General features: G+C 51.8%; 5 protein-coding genes across 5 annotated transcripts; 4 read left to right on the plus strand and 1 right to left on the minus strand.

Annotated features, from left to right (window-relative positions):
* The first annotated feature begins 578 nt into the window (after window positions 1-578).
* MEC1_2 (serine/threonine-protein kinase M1) lies at window positions 579-2,966 on the plus strand. Its single transcript, XM_024468529.1, has 6 exons — window positions 579-816; window positions 874-1,009; window positions 1,070-1,247; window positions 1,298-1,381; window positions 1,435-2,317; window positions 2,446-2,966. The coding sequence occupies exons 1-5, from the start codon at window positions 801-803 to the stop codon at window positions 2,224-2,226; spliced, it is 1,206 nt and encodes a 401-aa protein (XP_024323817.1). The 5' UTR covers window positions 579-800; the 3' UTR covers window positions 2,227-2,317; window positions 2,446-2,966.
* Window positions 2,932-4,869, minus strand: SRB4 (RNA polymerase II mediator complex subunit; the record flags this gene model as incomplete). The annotated part of the gene is made up of 2 exons (XM_024468530.1): window positions 2,932-4,534; window positions 4,592-4,869. 2 exons carry the CDS (start codon window positions 4,867-4,869, stop codon window positions 2,932-2,934), a joined length of 1,881 nt encoding a protein of 626 aa, XP_024323811.1.
* PFK1 (6-phosphofructokinase, alpha subunit) lies at window positions 4,103-8,086 on the plus strand. The gene is made up of 3 exons (XM_024468531.1): window positions 4,103-6,278; window positions 6,326-6,793; window positions 6,846-8,086. Exons 1-3 carry the CDS (start codon window positions 5,514-5,516, stop codon window positions 8,025-8,027), a joined length of 2,415 nt encoding a protein of 804 aa, XP_024323812.1. The 5' UTR covers window positions 4,103-5,513; the 3' UTR covers window positions 8,028-8,086.
* VC83_04906 (uncharacterized protein) lies at window positions 8,087-11,914 on the plus strand. Its single transcript, XM_024468532.1, has one exon. The coding sequence runs from the start codon at window positions 8,823-8,825 to the stop codon at window positions 11,610-11,612; it is 2,790 nt and encodes a 929-aa protein (XP_024323813.1). The 5' UTR covers window positions 8,087-8,822; the 3' UTR covers window positions 11,613-11,914.
* Window positions 11,915-13,518: 1,604 nt separating this feature from the next.
* On the plus strand, window positions 13,519-15,956 carry VC83_04907 (uncharacterized protein). The gene is made up of 3 exons (XM_024468533.1): window positions 13,519-14,477; window positions 14,527-15,054; window positions 15,110-15,956. Exons 1-3 carry the CDS (start codon window positions 13,916-13,918, stop codon window positions 15,664-15,666), a joined length of 1,647 nt encoding a protein of 548 aa, XP_024323814.1. The 5' UTR covers window positions 13,519-13,915; the 3' UTR covers window positions 15,667-15,956.
* The last annotated feature ends 1,582 nt before the right edge of the window (window positions 15,957-17,538 follow it).

Consider the following 17,538-nt stretch of genomic DNA (forward strand, 5'->3'; position numbering starts at 1 on the left):
ATACAGGTCTCACGACGTTGGAAAAAAGAGGTCTTGGCTACGCTTGGCTATTCTTGGCATATATCCGGATATATACTCGAGAGTATCCGGTTATGCCGGATACTCCTAAAATATCGCCGGGTAGGTATATACTCGAGGATATACCCGGATACCACGGGTATATTGGTATCCGTGCCGAACACTGGGAAGGCGATGAGGAGTGATTTCAATTGATTCACGGCGTTAGGGTTGAGTTTTGGGCTGGAATGCCCAAAACTCAACCCTAACGCCGTGAATAGTGATGAGGTGGCCGGCTCGGGGATGTGGCCAGCTCGGTAGAATAATTCTCATAAAATCCCATCAGTGAAAATTATATCCCACCATGGAACCCCAAAACCTTTCCTAGGGATGTAAAACAAACATATTAAATCTTCCATATAATGGTCACGCAAAACACACTAACAAGTGATCATAGTAGTTGTTACTTTTTTTTGTGACTTTGATGGCCGAGTGGTTAAAACCGGACTGAGCCAAGCTCCCAGGTCACGTGAGGTGGTGTTCATTTCGCGTTTCTACCTACCTCGCCAACGCCACCACCCCTTGATATTATACCACACTTCACTACAGGATAAGAAACATTTATCGATGTCTTAAGTCCTTCAATGGATCCATATTTCAGAATTTTTGTTGTATTTGGAATTGTCTAGTTTTGCGTTGTAACTTCGACGTGAATCTCGGAGTTTCGTCATTGTTTCCTCAGATCTCAGCAAACACCTTGTCTGTCACATTCACCGAGCCCAAACCTGCAAGTAACCGTCAAGATGTCGTACCGCGTTGGTGAGTTATCTCTTTTTAGATTCTGCAAACAAAAGATTACCCACTAACCTCTCCCAGAAATTGCCAAACAAGGGCGTGCCGGGTGCCAGAACACGGCTTGCAAGGCAGAGGGTATCAAGATCCAGAAGGGCGAGTTCCGCTTCGGGACATGGGTCGAGATGGAGCACGGTGCAAGCTTTCGGTGGAAGCATTGGTAAGTTATTTGTTCCGTATTCGGAACTCATAAGTTCGATAGGGCTGATTTTATGGGCAGGGGATGCGTGAGTGGGTTCCAGATGCAGAATCTGCGCGAGTTCCTGAAGCAGGGAGATCCGGATGGAGAGTACCAGTGGGATTTTATGGATGGACTTAATGAGGTGCCAGAGGAGTATCAGGAGAAGCTGAAGACAGCTGTTATCAAGGGGAAGATTGCGGATGAGGATTGGAAGGGGGTATTATTTCACCCCAGTCGTGTTTTGTTTGCAAAGACTCACGTGTACAGGATCCTGCGTATAACGAGCTCGGACAGAAGGGCACGCAGCCCAGAGCTAAGAAGGCCAAGAAACCTGCAGAGGGTGAAGATGAGGTAATGCATACCCCTCGTTATCACAGATAGACTACCATTCTGATGAATTTTAGGACGCCGACGGTGCAGCTTCTGCTCCTACTCCCAAGAAGCGCCGTCGCGGCAAGAAAGCTGAAGACAGCGACGAGGAGGACGCGAAGCCAGCCCCAAAACGCGCTAAGAAAGCGAAGAAGGAGGAAGCTGAGGCTGACTCTAAACCTGCGCCTAAGAAAGAGCCTGTGCTCAAGAAAGAACGTCGTAAGCGTGCCACGAGTAAAGAGGACTCTGATGAGGATGAGGTGATGCCGACCCGAACATCTCGGTCTAGGAGGAGTACCAAGAAGGAGGAATCTGCAGATGAATTGGGGATTGAAGATGAGGCGAAGCTTTCTGTTGAGGATAAGCCAGCGAAGAAGTCACGCGCCAAAAAGGTCAAGCAAGAGGCTGTCAATGAGAACGGCGCTGCTGTTGAGGACGAAGTGCGAAATGGTCGTGCTAATGGTACCAAGCAAGAGCTGAAGGAGGAGCTGGCGGGTATTAAACCGGAGCCAGAGGAAGACGGTGTTGTGGACATGCCTGATAAAGCCACTAAACCCCGTGCGAAGAAGGCCAAGCGCGAGTCTATCAAGAAAGAAGAGCGCGACGACTCAGCCGTTGCTTCTCAAGTGAAGAATGAAGATGAGGATGTGGTGGATCTTAAACCAAAGCGGGAAAGACGAGTCAAGAAGGAGGAAGCCCCGGAAGTGAATACTGAGGACGTCGATGGTCATGCTGAGGCGGAGGAAGAAGAGATGCGTGGGAAGAAGAGGGCGAAGGCTGAGCTGACTGAGGAGGTTAGTCGGTGCGAGGACGCGAACAAGACGTAGCAGGGGTTAGATGGCTTTGGAGGGCTTGAGGGGGTGGGGTTGGATTGAGATGGATAGGGATGGTGACGATGGTATACTTACATGGATGGAGGTAATTAAAAACGAGCAGTGCTGAACCTGGCATTTGTTGTGACATATTTCTTGGGCGATGCAGCTTTCACGAGATCACCCAATTCCTCTCATCCCCTCCGCTAATCACAGTGACTGACACCCCCTTAGCCGTCTCCAGCCCCCCAAAAGCCAAAACCACAGAAACCGCCCAAAATAGGCAAAAATTACAAAAAAATTAATGCTCCGGATCATTTACAGCCGGAGCGTTAACTTGAGCGGGGGGCCCGCTTGTCTTAAAGGCGCCCCTCCAACACGTGGTTCTTCCCCCTGAGCCACCTGGTATTTTTGTTAGGGGGGGGACTGGTATTTGGGGGTATATGGCTTGGTTGTGTCAGGACGGGAGTGGGGGTTGGTTTTATATTAGGTATTCCTAATTCATATTGCTAGATTTTTGCACTTTGATAGTCGAAGACTGTGATAGGTCTACACAAGGTGTATTGCCAACCGCACTCATCTATAGTTCGGACCGTCAGATGCATATTCCTGGTTTACACATCAACAGTCGTACGCCCTGAGCTGAGGGAAGTCTACTGTGTACAGTTTGGTTCCTCATATCTAAAGACGGTCTAGATATTCTACCCCATCTACGTCACCTTATTCAATCTCCGTAACCTCTCTAATAACTTCATGTCCATCCCCCCACGCCCCCTCCGTCCCATCACTCCTCCCCACCTCCTCAACAACCTCCCACACCCCCCTCTCCTCCCCACCCACCCCCCATCCCACCACCCTATTCCCCTTCCCACTCTTAACCTTCAACCCCAACCTCCCCTCCACAACCACAACCCCAATCTCCCTCGACCTCCCCCCCGCCTCCTTACTCACCAAACATGGACTAGCCATCTCCTTCCACCCCTTCAACCCCTCCCCCACCCCAGCCTCCTCCCCTTTCTCAACAACAGCACGCACCACCGCACACCCCGCCGCCCACCATAAAAACGTCCTCACCTCCTCCACTGACGGGTTCGGCGGCGCACGACACACCGCCGCGAGCGCGGGCGTGATTTCAATGCGGAAGCGAGTTTGGATACCTAGATCGGAACGGAGCTTGATAGTCACGCTCTGGTTCGCGGGTAAGGGGACTAGGAACTCTGCCTCGCGCGAGGAGAGGAGGGCCGCGACGCGCTCTTCTGTGGAAGTTGCCGGGGTCGGGGTAGCTGGTAGTAAAGTTGCGGCTGGGACAGTGAGGGAAGCGGCGCAGAGGGTGGTGGTTAGGGATGCGGTAGTGGCGCGCAGGGCGGCGAGGACGCCGATGTGGTGTTCGTATGCGAGGAGGGGGCGGAGGAGCGCGTAGGGTGGGTTTGGGCGCGGGGCGGAGCTGATGGGGGGAGGGGGCTGGGTGCGACGGCGTTGGTTCTGGCGGTGTGCGTAGCTGAGTTCGAGGTGTAGGGCTAGGGAGAGCATGGTGGCGATGTCGTCGTGGGCGCGGGGTTGGGGGGTAGTGGTTGGGGGGGAGGTGGAGAGGGGCTCGAGGCGCAAGAGGATGCGGGTGGAGGGGGTGAGCTGGCAGGAGATCTCGTCGCCGGTCATGCGGACGCTGTGGTTGGCGAGGGTGCGGGCTTCGCGGTTGAGCTCTTGCCAGAGCTCTTCTTCGAAGATGGCGTTGCGGGAGCGGAGGACGAGGGTTTCGAGGGAGGAGGAGTCGGGGGCGGAGGTTTCGGGGGCGAGGGCGCCGGTTAGGACGCCGTTTGTCTCGATGTGGATGAGGACGCGCTTGGGGGTTGGGTCGGCGGCGCCGTGGTCGAGGTAGGCGGTGCCATCTGGTTGGCGGCGGAGGGCAGCGAGGCTGCGGTTGCTGAAGGCGGGGGCGGCGTCGAAGAAGCCGAAGCGTACGCCGAGGGTATGTTGCTCTTGGGGTAGCTTACAAGTCTTCCAGCCCTTCTCGTCAACAGACAGAATGGCCTCCCAGTACTTTGTCTCGGCTGCGATTTCGGTCTCGAGGCGTGAGGCGGCGTTCAGGATGGATTCGACGCTGGTGTTGAAGCTTTGGATCTTCCAGCCCTTGCCGACAGCGGCAATGTCTTTCTTGCGCGGCTCAGTAAGGCGTGTGTCTTTGACGCGGTCAGCGCCGAGGGTGCCTAATGAGACAACGTGGCGCAGACCGTCTGATATTGAGAGACCGGCTTGTACTGGTTGGTCTTTCGAGAGGAGAAGCGCAACGAAGTCGAGTGCGATCATTGAGGCATGGTGTGCTTGTCTAGGTGGGTAGTATCAGCGTATATCCTGTTTGCAATTGCACATCGGCGAATCTCACTCTAATTGGGCCAGCATCTCGGCCTTCGCGTCCATAACTTCCTTCTGCCGATCAGGCGCTGCTTCGGTCTCATCCTCGGTGCTCACGTCCTCATTGTCTGCTGCAGCCTCATTCTCTCCCTTCGCAATCTCTTCCCGAAGGCCTTCTTCCGTGAGGTTCCTGAATTGGCCTCTTTCGGCGTTGATTCGAGATATGAGAGTCGGGAGCGCCGAGCCATTCCCTTCTTTGGTGGGCCATGGTCGCAAGGACATGGGGAAGTTGTGGGGTATGCCGCTCATTGTGGTGTTTTTGGTGGTTCAAACGTTACTGGAATGCAGTTATCGCCCTCACCATCTCATAGAAAAACAAGTGAAGAGCAACAACAACGCAGGACAAGTTCACCGAGCTCTCGAGGAGCTATTATCAATCAACACACTGTCTGAAGCCGTGATATTCTTAGCGCAGCCGCCAATCAACACCCACCTACACACGAGCTAACGGGACAATCGGACCGACACTTTTTCCGATCAGCTAAACGCCCACTGCCACTGCCACTGGTAATCGATGAAAGCGGCCGATCGGCCGCCGACGCTACCAAGCACCCACCGCCGTTCTTTTGTCCGTTGTAGATGCGTGGTTGAGCAAATGCCATCACCCAATCTCAAGCTATCAGTGGCCAGTCTAGCCCCACACTTACAGCATCATACTTTAGAATTCTTGTCACAGTTGCCCCTCACTCCTACAGCTCAATAATAAACTTCATCTCCCTCGAATTGTCCTTTTCTCAAAGTACCCTCGAATATCGAATAACCTCAATCTTTTCCTGTGCTTTCCACCACCCTAAAAGTGATCATAGATAGCACAGTTCTGTGACGTACATACACCCCCACCTTGCGCAAGTTCTATCTATTATTACCTGCACGAGCTGCAAGAGATCGCAAATATGGGCATGCTCGATCCTAGACCGGATGGCCAGAAGGCCGAGTTGCTTCCCAATGGCAAGAGACGCAAGATTGCCATGATGACGAGTGGCGGTGATGCGCCCGGAATGAACGGAGCTGTACGAGCTGTCGTCCGATCCGCGATTGACGAAGGCTTCGACGCATACTGTATATATGAGGGCTACGAGGGCCTTGTGCAAGGCGGAGATCTCATAAAGCAAATGTTGTGGGGCGATGTCAGAGGCTGGCTCTCCGAGGGTGGTACGCTGATCGGAACAGCACGCTGCAAGGCTTTTTACGAACGCCCCGGGAGACTGAAGGCTGCCAAGAATATGGTTATCAATGGCATTGATTCCCTCATTATCTGTGGTGGTGATGGTTCTCTTACGGGTGCGGACAAGTTCCGATTTGAGTGGCCCGGCTTGCTGGAGGAGCTGGTGCAGACCAAGGAACTCACGGAAGAAGAGATCAAGCCCTTCATGCACTTGACAATCGTTGGTTTGGTAGGATCTATCGACAACGACATGTCCGGTACGGATGTGACGATTGGTTGTTTCTCGGCGCTGGCACGCATTTGCGAAATGGTTGATTACATTGAAGCTACTGCGTCGTCACATTCTCGCGCGTTTGTTATTGAGGTTATGGGCAGGCACTGCGGCTGGTTGGCCTTGATGGCCGGTGTTGCAACGGGCGCAGATTTTGTCTTTATCCCGGAGAAGCCGAGAGCAGACAACTGGCGTGAGGAGATGTGCACAATTATCGCGAAGGTGAGTAACCGCCCCGGTTACCAGGCTACCCTACTAATTCAATATAGCACCGTGGAGCCGGAAAGCGAAAGACTATTGTTATCATGGCTGAAGGTGCCAATGACCAACAAGGGAATAAAATAACGCCTGAACAAGTCAAAGACTTGCTCGCCGACCCAAAGGGCCTTGCACTCGATACAAGAATCACAACCCTTGGACATGTTCAACGTGGAGGGCAAGCATGCTCGTTTGACCGAACATTGGCCACACTCCAAGGAGTTGAGGCTGTGAGAGCCGTTCTTGATGCGAAGCCAGATACACCCACATGTTTCATCGCGATCAACGAGAACAAGATTGTTCGAAAGCCTCTGATGAAAGCCGTCCGCGACACGCAGGAAGTCGCAAAAGCTATTCAAGCCCGCGACTTTGATAGGGCGATGGGTCTACGTGATACGGAGTTCGCAGAGATTTATGCTTCTTACTTGATAACTACTGCAACATCTCTTGACAAAGCTATGCATTTGCCATCCCAGAAGGTATGTATCCACAGCCCCCTTACTAGGTCAATATGTCTAACGCTTTTGTCAGTGCATGCGTATTGGTATCATCCACGTAGGAGCGCCGGCTGGTGGCATGAACTCGGCAACCCGAGCTGCCGTAGCATACTGCCAGACCCGGGGGCACACTCCAGTCGGCATATACAATGGCTTTGCCGGATTTACGAGACACCACGGCGATGAGCCGCTCGGAGCTGTCAGAGAGTTCGACTGGCTCGAGGTTGACAGCTGGGCTTCCAGGGGCGGATCAGAGATTGGCACAAACCGAGAGCTTCCAAGCGACTCCGGCATGGCTACAGTCGCAGAGCTAATTGCGAAATACAAGATCGACGCCATATTCATGGTGGGTGGTTTCGAGGCTTTCCATGCTATGTCCCAGCTCCGCCAAGCAAGGAAGGAATTCCCGCAGCTGGCTATCCCCATGACTCTCCTGCCAGCTACGATATCAAACAACGTCCCAGGCACAGAATACAGCCTCGGGTCAGATACCTGCCTCAACGAGCTCGTCCGCTACTGTGACACAATCAAGCAATCTGCATCCGCCTCCCGCCGGCGCGTCTTCGTCATCGAAACCCAAGGCGGCCGCTGTGGCTACGTCCCCGTCCTCGCGGGCCTCAACGTCGGCGCCACCGCCATCTACACCCCCGAAGAAGGCATCAGCATTGACATGCTCGCCGCGGACATCCGACACCTCCGCAAGGCCTTCGCCGAAGACTCCGGGCAGTCCCGCGCCGGTCGCCTCGTCCTCGTTGGCGAGAAGGCGAGCAGCGTCTACTCCGCCAAGCTGATCGCGGATATCATCCGCACCGAGGCACATGGACGCTTCGAGTCGCGCGATTCGATCCCAGGACACGTGCAGCAGGGTGGCACGCCATCGCCGATGGACCGCATCCGCGCTGTGAGGCTGTCGATCAAGTGTATTGAGCACCTTGAGAAATTCACCGGTGCGTCGGCGCAGATGATCACGGACGATGCGCTGAGCAGCAGTGTGATTGGGATCCGTGGTGCGAGCGTGACGTTTACGTCGATGGAGCACGTGGAGTCGAAGGAGACGGATTGGGCGAATCGCAGACCGCTGGAGGTGTTCTGGGCGGATATTGAGCCTGTTGTTGATACGCTGAGTGGAAGGCCTGAGATTCCGAGGCCGGAGACGGATTTGAAGGGGCAGAGGGCGAAGGATATTAAGAGGGGCCTTGTGAAGGGTCCTGTCTAAGGGGAGGATGGGGGTGTTTTAGCTGGGCTCAAAACTTGAATCTTTAGCACTTTTAGAATATGACAGACGGAATATTTTTAACGGGACTGGCCAGTTGCGGCAGTATTTTAGTATATTAGAGGTTGGTCTTGACTCTGAAGTCACATGTCTTGGCGCTAAAGTCGTTGCCTTTCATCACATCTCGAAACCTCTACACTCCACAACACCACCGACAACTGATCATGTTGCTCGATATTGCGCAACAAACAAGGCAGTCGGCTTATCTCTCAGCTAAGTTCACATTGCATACCATCTATTCCCTCTTCTTTGTCTATTTTCTTCCGTTGGTACGCTCCCGTCGATGCTGTTTCTTTGTTTCGAGGGTGTTGGGTTGAAAGGCGTGCAAGCCGCCACACACTCCGAATTTGATGCGAAGATCCATCTCGGACTACCGTTTGCGGCTTGACCTTATGGAAAGGTTTTATTTTCGATTTGGGACGAAGATGCAGTCCTTCGATCGCGGAAATATAGGACTTGAGAGCTGCTTCCTGGCTGTCGTTCAAATATCCGCAGCTCTATAGCCGTGTCATTACATCGTTCGAAGTCATGAAGCTGACTCTTCTATTTCGCCGCTGTCTTGGTATTTGGTTATGGGTGCTTTCAGAAGTATGGAATTAGTACCTGCTTCATTTAGTTGGCTTACGGTGGGTGACAATGTCACATCTCCTTTCAAAGAGTTATTGAGATATTTCTTTGTCAACTTTCCGGGTGCGTCGATCATCTCTCTCTGATGTGGGTTCCCATAAATTCCTCATAATGTTAAATGGAGCGTTGGCTTTCTTTAAAGTTTTAAAGGAAGGGTTGGCTACTGCATCAAACTTGCGATCGATTGATTCTATTGTCCATACATACTTGACATTATTCCCAAATCTCATTCAGTTGTCAAAACACTCTTTGCTGTCGCAGAGGTCGATATCTATCCTAATGGCTGCTCCTCCGATAAGCCCTCCTCCGTATGCCGAAAAAAGCCCCAGAACACCGAGGAAATCCCTTTCGAATCCTCTAGGAATCCTCAACTTTGGGACACCAGGAAATACACCGAGGAAAATAACGAAAGAACGCTCTCGATATGACACTCCAGGCTCGGTGGCCAATAAAGCATACTTCAACGCTAGTCCTGATGTTCTGAAGGAATTCTTGGTATGCCTAGCAAAAGGATGGGCCCCTGAGCTCACGAGTGGAAATAAGCAACTTTGTGGAGTGTATGCTCTGCACCAAGCCTTTCGAAGCATGATGGGCGGGACCAAAGCCTTGAACGGTTTCGGGTTCACAGCCTTGAGGGGTGAAATCGATAGCGAGAAGTTCCGGACATTTCACAGAAAAGCCATAAGAAACCGGATGGAAAAGGCCGGCTTTCAAGGGGCTGATTTGGATGAAGCGGTGAAACAAGCGATAGACCAAGCAGACTTTGGGAGCAACGAGTTCTATAGTGTCGAGGAATTGTCAGAGTTTATCCGATATATCAACAGGATGTACAACGTTCAGTATCGTCTTGGAATCGTCTCATCGTATAAAAAGCAGGTAACATCAGCTTACATTGTCGAAGGCGATGACCAGTTCAATCAGGTGCATTACCGCGTTCTTTGGCTCCATAATATCGGTAACACTCATTGGGAAAGCTTTGGACCAAAGTCAAGCGCGGCAGGCCGGAAAGCTCGACGCAGTTGGAGGCTTACAGAAAACTTGGCAAAGGTGGCGAATAACGGCCTCTATAGAGTCACGGTTGCCACGCAAGGAGCCCCGGACGAGTATACCCTAACAGCCCTTATTGACCAGTGGGTGTTTCAAGTGGCGCCGCCAGCGGGTCTCGAACCAAGAGAGGGCTTCATTTATGTCCACACCACCAAGGGCCCCAATTCAGATAGCTGGCGCGTCGTCGGCGAGTCGTCCATGGAGACGATTCGCAATCAAGAAGGATTCATGCCTTTAGCCAGCCTTGAAGTAGTCAACAGCCACAAAACTCCTCATGATGGAAGGATGGAGGAAGTAGTCAGGAAGCCTACAAATATTTTAGACCAGCGAAAGCGAAAGCGGACGCCACCACCTCCGGAAGAGCCACCTGCCCCAAGCCGGACGCCCGGCGCCCTTCCTGGTACTCTTGGGGGATATACTACAATGGGGGGTACCACAGGAGGTCAGGAGCAGCTTGGTCAGGGGCCAATACCAACGGGGTTGCCTGGTCACGTTACGGGCCCTCCGATCCAGCTGCCACCAACCCCCGGGACCGATGGCCCAACTATCAGAGGGCCACAAACCAAACAGCCAGGACCCACGACTACCCAGACTCAGGGGCCGCAGGCCAGACATCTAAGGCCCGAGGAACTGATCGTGCAGACGACCCCCCCGCCTACACTGCGCGCAAAGGTGATAGACCTCAACACGCCCCTTACAATCCAGACATTTGTCGCCCGCCGAGCATTCGCCCCTCCCCCCCACACCAACGCAACACCAGTCCAATCCCTCGGCGCACGCCCCCGCCTTCCCCCCAGCCGCCCCAAGAGCAGAACCACGGCCGAGTTTACGGCAACCCGCAACCAGAAGAACGACTGGACCCGCACGCGCTTCCTAAACTTCTTCATCGCCGACGTCCCCGACGCCGACGAAACGGGAAAGCGATTCGGTCCCAACCACGACCAGCCATACCACCAAGACCAGGTCCTGCTCGGCCTCGACGACACCTATGAGCCTGGTGTGTCTGGGCCGGTGCGCGTGCGCACCATCGATGAGGATGAGGGGTGGGCGCACTCGGAGAATCTGCGCAAAGTCACGGACCCCTTCGGATTAGACCTCAATAGCGCGACCACGCAGTATAGTATGGATCCCAACGAGGCCTTCCGCGAGGACCTGTACCCGACGGCCTTCCTACGGGGCCTGTGCCAGGGCGCGCGGATCGATCCGACGGGGAGCAGGCAGGAGATGATGGCGGGGCTGACGGCGTACCGGATGGGGCTGGGGGTGCCGCTTATCTTGTACCGTCTTGTTGACGTGGTGGGCGTCTTCTTCAAGGACGATCTGGTGCGTGTCCCTGGCCATCCGCTGGCGAATCCGGGGGGCGTGTTCCGCGCGTTTGGGCTGGAGCCGCATAAGCGCGGGTATGTGAGGGGAGGGGATCTGGTGGCGGAACCGAGGTCGTGGGGCGCGAGGGTGAAGCCTCATGTGCATGAGTTGAGCGCGCCGGCTGATTTGAAGTGGGTGCAGCCGCCGAGGGATGTTGGGGATTTAGTAGGGAAGGGGAATGGGTTGTCGTTGCATGGGATGGCTACGCCGCCGCGGGAGGGGAATGAAGGGGAGGAGGGGGAGGAGGAGAGGAGGCAGAGGGAGGCGGGTTTTGCGTTGTCAGCGACGGTGGTGCCTGCGCGGCACCGGGGCCAGGTACATACGTCAAAGGATGGGAGCCTGAGTTTTTTTACTAGGTTGCCGCCGTCGCCGCAGATGGGTCAGGCGTCTCAGACGGCTCAGACATCTCGGACGAAACGGGTAGCTGAGGAGGAGATTGGAGGTGATTGGACGAGGAGGCGGGTAAGTCAAGAGGTAAGTCAAGGGTAAGGAATGAGGAAGGAAAGGATCGAAGGACATAGGACTTCTCAAAAAAATGGCTATGGGGCTGAAGGGTGGAATCTGGCAATATCTACAGTGTTTTTTATTTTGGCTGAGTTATTCTGCCATTGCGGCGTTGGAATATGGAGAGTTTGTTTCATGCTGTTTGTTGCTTCCTTATTTCGTTCTGCTGTACCTTCCAGTTCTGTACTGTGCTGTACTGTGTGTTTGCTTTAGGTTAGAACACGGGGATAAATTTATCACATTTTCCATTTGAGTACGTAAATTTTTTTTAAAAAAATATCTGCCCACCGCCAACCCCTTTCAGCTTTTCTGCCAATGTGATAATTTCCGTACCACCACCATCATCACCACACCACCACCAATTCGGCCGCTCTTACCGCAATCTTGACGACGGTGACGAAGATCCGCTATTTCGACAGCTTCCGTCCTCATTGGGCCATGGCTTCGCTGCCTCTTCTCTCGGTACCTAACCATGGCACCAAGTTCTACGACTGGAGTCATGGGGGACCGTCGGTCCCGAACCGCCGGTCCGAAGATTTTCCAACCTAGACCGATGTGGTCCCCCACCGGTCTACCAAGAAACCGGTCACATGATAATAATATTACTATAATATTTACTATAATGTAGCTATATAGAGTAAGTAGGCATGTAGGTAGGCATGTAAGTAGTAAGCACGTGAGTAAGCATCTGAGTAAGCACGTGAGTAAACACGTAAGTAGGTACGTACCTAAGGTATGTAGCTATAAGAGTGAAAGCAAGAGTAAGAGTAAGAGCGAGAGTAATAGAAACATAAGAGCAGCTATAATAACACCCTTATTTAGTTAGTTAGTTAGTGGAATATCGTTTATACGAAATTAAGGGCAAAAGAATTCAATACCATGCATCACCCCTGTAAAGAACTTGATACCTAGTAGATAGCTAAAAGAATACAATACCCTACGAATGCCACCAAATTCGTGACGTTCTCCCTGACTCCCAACTCCTGCCTCCAGAAGGCTTTCCATGACCAGCTGCAGCACCCCTAATGCCCCCGTAGCCCCTGTAGCCCCCTTCCTCTACAACGAGAGGGTACCAGATCTGGTACTCTCGCCACAACAGCTCCAAGAGGGAGCAACCCTCCATGATCCCGCTCTCGTCGCTAGCGAGTTAGCAGGCGCCAGCGAGGTTGGCGACGGTGAGGTGGCGGCAGCGAGGGTGGCTCTATTCGAATGATCACCATCGAAAGCACCTAAAGCATCAAAAGGGGAAGGTCAGGAATAGACGGCTATATCACTTATCTATATTTAGATCAAGCCTGGCACTGAGTTCTTTACAGGGGTGATGCATGGTATTGAATTCTTTTGCCCCGAAATTAAATATCCACTATAATCTAACTTTTACCTTAATTAGGAAGTGAGTTACACTTAGTCGCTCTTAGCTCCTCTTAGTACGTGCTTACTCACGTGCTTACTCAGATGCTTACTCACGTGCTTACTACTTATATGCCTACCTACAATGCCTACTTAAATATAATAGTAATAACTACTCCGTATTAGCTACTATAATATATAAATTACTAATAGGTGTACCCTAATTATAAGAAGAAAGAAAAGGCACGAAGAGGAATAAGGCAAGTAGAAATAGGGGTATTCTTACTATGAATCACTTCTTATTAAGTGACTCATTTCTACTATTATGAATCTTACTCTACTATGAATCACTTTCTTTATCAATTTGGCCCGTTTCATGATTCTGGAGTTGCTGGAGCGGTTTGCTGATGTCGTTCGCTTAATTATTCCGACACCGGTGTCCGTATACTGGAACTCGGCAATCAGGCACGAGGTAAAACCGTACTAACCATGCATGCGTATATCCATCTTTATCTCCTCAACCACACAACATCGCCCATCTATTCTATATTCAGCCAATCGGTCGTTCTTCGCTGGCCTTGTCTTGTCGTCTATTGATCCTATCGACTTCTTTGCATTCATGATTACAGTCTATACCCCTCCATGTGGGGCGCTTGTTCCTGCGCTTGTATTTATGCAAGGATGTTACACAACCGCCCCTTCAAATGCTGATCTTCAGCAATTGCATCGTGGGCACGTGGGCTTCTACCCAAACGCGAGTCGACACGATCAGAAGAACAAATCAAAGGAAGCTCGAAGCTATCAAGGTACTGTAGGAAGTTTGTTTTTTTGGGGTCTCAGGTAAATATAAACCCTCTCGTCGCTCTTTTCTTTTCCAGTCAACCTGTCACCCGCGTGGCGTTTTTTCTCCAGTTCTTTTCGGCTTCACCATCTTCACAATGGCGCGATTCCCAGCTGTCTTGGCTACGGTCGTTTCCACCTTGCTCCAGGCATTCCCCGCCAATGCTGCCACCGATGCCGCGGCCGCCAATGCGACTATGAACTCCCAGATTCGCCTAGCGTACGCCGGTGATACGGGCATGTTCGTTAGCTGGAACACTTTTGAGCACCTGTCGAACCCAACTGTGCACTACGGTCTTTCCCTGGATGCATTGACCGAGACAGCTTCATCTGAGGTTTCGATAACATACCCTACTTCACTGACATACAACAACCACGTCAAGTTGACCGGTCTCAAGCCGGACACGCTGTACTACTATCTCCCAGGCCACCTTTTGACCGCTACCGACACGTCGGTCCCATTTACTTTCAAGACCAGCAGATCTGCTGGAGATGGCACGCCTTACTCCGTGGCCATGTTTGCTGATCTTGGCACTATGGGCCCGCTCGGTCTCACAACATCCGTTGGCAAGGGCGGAGACAGTTTCCTTGAAATTGGCGAAAGAAACACGATTGAGTCCCTAGAGGCTGATACTAGCAAATTCGATTTCATGTGGCACGGTATGATACGTTTGTCCCAATTTATAACATTACTAATGGTTTGGCGTAGACGGAGATATTGCATATGCCGACTACTGGCTTAAGGAGGAGATCCAAGGTTTCCTCCCTAACACCACTATCGCTGAGGGATACAAGGTCTACGAGTCCATCCTGAATGCCTTTTACAACGACATGGCCTCGGTCACCGCGTTCAAGCCTTACATGGTTGGCCCCGGTAACCACGAGGCAAACTGTGATAACGCAAGGGCAACCGATAAGGCAAAGAACATCACCTACGATTCCAGCATCTGCATGCCCGGCCAGACTAACTTCACGGGTTTCCGCAACCACTTCCGCATGCCTAGCGAGGAGTCCGGTGGCGTTGAGAACTTCTGGTACTCTTTCGATCATGGGATGACGCATTACATCCAGCTGGATACCGAGACCGATCTCGGCCACGGCTACATTGGCCCCGTTGAGGCCAATGGAACCGAGGGATTCTCGGAAGGCCCATTCGGAATCATGAACCAGCAGACTACCTGGTTGGAGGACGATCTGAAGTCCGTGGACCGCACCAAGACTCCTTGGGTCATCGTTGGTACGTTTCCCCTACCCTCCATCAAACCACCCCCTAATTCTAACCCTCAACCTAGCTGGCCACCGTCCTTGGTACCTAAGCGCTAAGAACGAATCCTTCACCATCTGCTGGGGCTGCAAGGAGGTCTTCGAGCCCCTCCTGATCAAATACAACGTTGACCTGGTCTACTCCGGCCACGCACACGTCTACGAGCGCCTCGCCCCCATGAACAACGGTGTCAGCGACCCTAACGAGCTCAACAACCCAGCCGCACCATGGTACATCACCAACGGCGCCGCTGGCCACTATGACGGTCTCGACGCCCTCAACGAGCACCATGACTACTCGCGCTTCGACCTTGACATCGAGGACCACGCGTACGGCTGGAGCAGAGTCACCTTCCACAACTGCACTCACATGACGCACGAGTACATTGCGAGCAGGAACGGCAGCGTGCTCGACTCGGCGACGCTGATTAAGGACCGCAAGTGTGCGTTTTCGTCTGGCGGTGGTAATGGCACCGTGACGCCAACTGGACCTTCTACTGTCCTGACTGTACCAACTAGTGATGGTGGCGTGATCTCTGCTCTTTCGAGACTAGTTGCCTTTGCGCTAGTTAACTTTGCGCTTTAGTACATAATACTATGCTACGCCGCCTTTATCAGTGTGCGGCGAATCACCTCCCGAATACGATTCGGCGATTCGGTGATTCATTCATATGAGGTATTCGCCGAATCATGACTCGAATCTAATTTGAGTCATGATTCGAATCTTTTAAGGCTTAAATAGAGTGTATGAATATTGAAAACTATAGAAAATATTTAACTATGCCTAACCTATAACGTACATGTATAGCGAAAGCGCCAAACAAGCGAACGCGCCAAAATTATCTACCCTCACGACAAACATTGCGATAAATCTACCACAACATTAGAAATCAATTGAAACTACTCGGAGTCCTCTTCCTCAGAGGTGTCTATTACAATCTGACACGTGCGCGCATTGTGCCCAGTCTCACCACACTTGCCACAGCGACGGGCACGGGTTTCTTCCCTTGGCTTCCGACCACGGCTTGCCCTTATTTCCTGCTCTACCTGCTGCACAACATCCCTCTCATCCTGTAGCTCTTGCGCCCCTTGTTGACTAAGTGATCCTCCTTGCTGTAGTCGTGTTTTCCTAGCTCTCCGGCGCTTGCTTAGTACTTCATTTGCCTGTCGTAGGTTTTGGTTCTCTCCCTTTAGCAGTGCTAATTGATGCATTATTTGCGATGCACCCTTTGTAAACTGGTCAACAGCTGCATAGATTGAGGTTGGAGAGCTATTTTGATGGCGTGAAATCCGAGTTTTAATAAATGTAGACTGTGACATAGCTTCAATTGGGTTGTTTGGTGTCTGAGAAACCCAAGGTTGAGCAGTACCTGGGCGGGAGCTTGGAGGCATTGGTGTCCTTAACTTAAGATCAAGTGTAGATATCACTCTCTCAGGGTCAAATGGAAGAAGCCCTGCCCCTCGGAACCCGCCTCGAATGTTACTTTCCGTCATTGTAGTGTTAAATGCAGCGTGGAAGGCAGGAAAGAAGTCATCCTTTGTAATATGAGAAATATGAGCCTGCATCATATCTTCAATTTGCCGACCATAGGCCTGCTTTAACGGGCCGAAACAGCCAACATCAAGTGGCTGGAGTAGATGAGAAGAGTGAGCAGGCATACAAAGCGTAATAATGTTGTGTTCCTTGCAGTACTCCTCAAACTCATCTGAGTGGTGGCTCTCATGACCATCAAGGACTAACAAGCGATAACCACCAACACTCTGGGCCTTTGTATGCTTCTCAAAGTGCTGAATCCAATCCATGCCTCTCTCGTTTGTAGTCCAGCCATTTTCAGTAACAGAAATCACCCAATCGCTTGAAAATCCACTATTCTCATACCAAGATGTAAGGTGGTTTTTGCCTGCAACAATGATAAATGGTGGTACTGCCCAACCTTGAGAACTAACGCCTTGGATTACTGTAACCCATTCCCGATTACCAGGCTGTACCTTCTTTGCTTTTGCCCGCCCGTCTGAGCTTGTTACAACCATAGCAGTTGAGATAACGCCCATCATAAACCCAGTCTCATCAAAGTTGTAGATATCTGCTTCATCGATACCATATTTTGCAATTGTGTTACGCACAAGCTCAAACCAGCCATTAATAACTTCTGGATCTTCGCACTTAGCCCTCTGGTAGTCGTATTTGCGCTGAAAGCGTGTCCGGAGCTCTACACGCCGCTTAACAAAGTTTGAAGCCCAACGCGACCCAACGCGTGACGCGTCACGTGTTGCAAGTAGTCGACTTGCCATATCTTCAACAATAGACAACTGAGGAGGAAACCCTTTAGCAGCTAAGTCAAGTATATACTGAACAAGAACTGATTCCTCTAGGTTACTTAATTTCCGTAAGTTGGCTTGGATATCGCGTCTTGAAGGTACGCCTTGTAAACGGTGATGTAGCTTGCGTTTTGGCACT

The sequence above is a fragment of the Pseudogymnoascus destructans genome (genome assembly GCF_001641265.1).
Source record: "Pseudogymnoascus destructans isolate 20631-21 unplaced genomic scaffold scaffold_11, whole genome shotgun sequence".
Taxonomy (NCBI): domain Eukaryota; kingdom Fungi; phylum Ascomycota; class Leotiomycetes; order Thelebolales; family Thelebolaceae; genus Pseudogymnoascus; species Pseudogymnoascus destructans.

Excerpts from the sequence above, each read along its gene's own strand:
- MEC1_2 (XM_024468529.1), top strand. Across the intron at positions 1,010-1,069 it reads AGCTTTCGGTGGAAGCATTG|GGGATGCGTGAGTGGGTTCC; the intron begins GTAAGTTATTTG and ends TTTTATGGGCAG. Across the intron at positions 1,248-1,297 it reads CGGATGAGGATTGGAAGGGG|GATCCTGCGTATAACGAGCT; the intron begins GTATTATTTCAC and ends TCACGTGTACAG.
- PFK1 (XM_024468531.1), top strand. The coding sequence starts at position 5,514 with ATGGGCATGCTCGATCCTAGACCGGATGGCCAGAAGGCCGAGTTGCTT. Across the intron at positions 6,279-6,325 it reads TGTGCACAATTATCGCGAAG|CACCGTGGAGCCGGAAAGCG; the intron begins GTGAGTAACCGC and ends AATTCAATATAG. Across the intron at positions 6,794-6,845 it reads TGCATTTGCCATCCCAGAAG|TGCATGCGTATTGGTATCAT; the intron begins GTATGTATCCAC and ends CGCTTTTGTCAG.
- VC83_04906 (XM_024468532.1), top strand. The coding sequence starts at position 8,823 with ATGTTAAATGGAGCGTTGGCTTTCTTTAAAGTTTTAAAGGAAGGGTTG.
- VC83_04907 (XM_024468533.1), top strand. The coding sequence starts at position 13,916 with ATGGCGCGATTCCCAGCTGTCTTGGCTACGGTCGTTTCCACCTTGCTC. Across the intron at positions 14,478-14,526 it reads ATTCGATTTCATGTGGCACG|ACGGAGATATTGCATATGCC; the intron begins GTATGATACGTT and ends GGTTTGGCGTAG. Across the intron at positions 15,055-15,109 it reads GACTCCTTGGGTCATCGTTG|CTGGCCACCGTCCTTGGTAC; the intron begins GTACGTTTCCCC and ends CCCTCAACCTAG.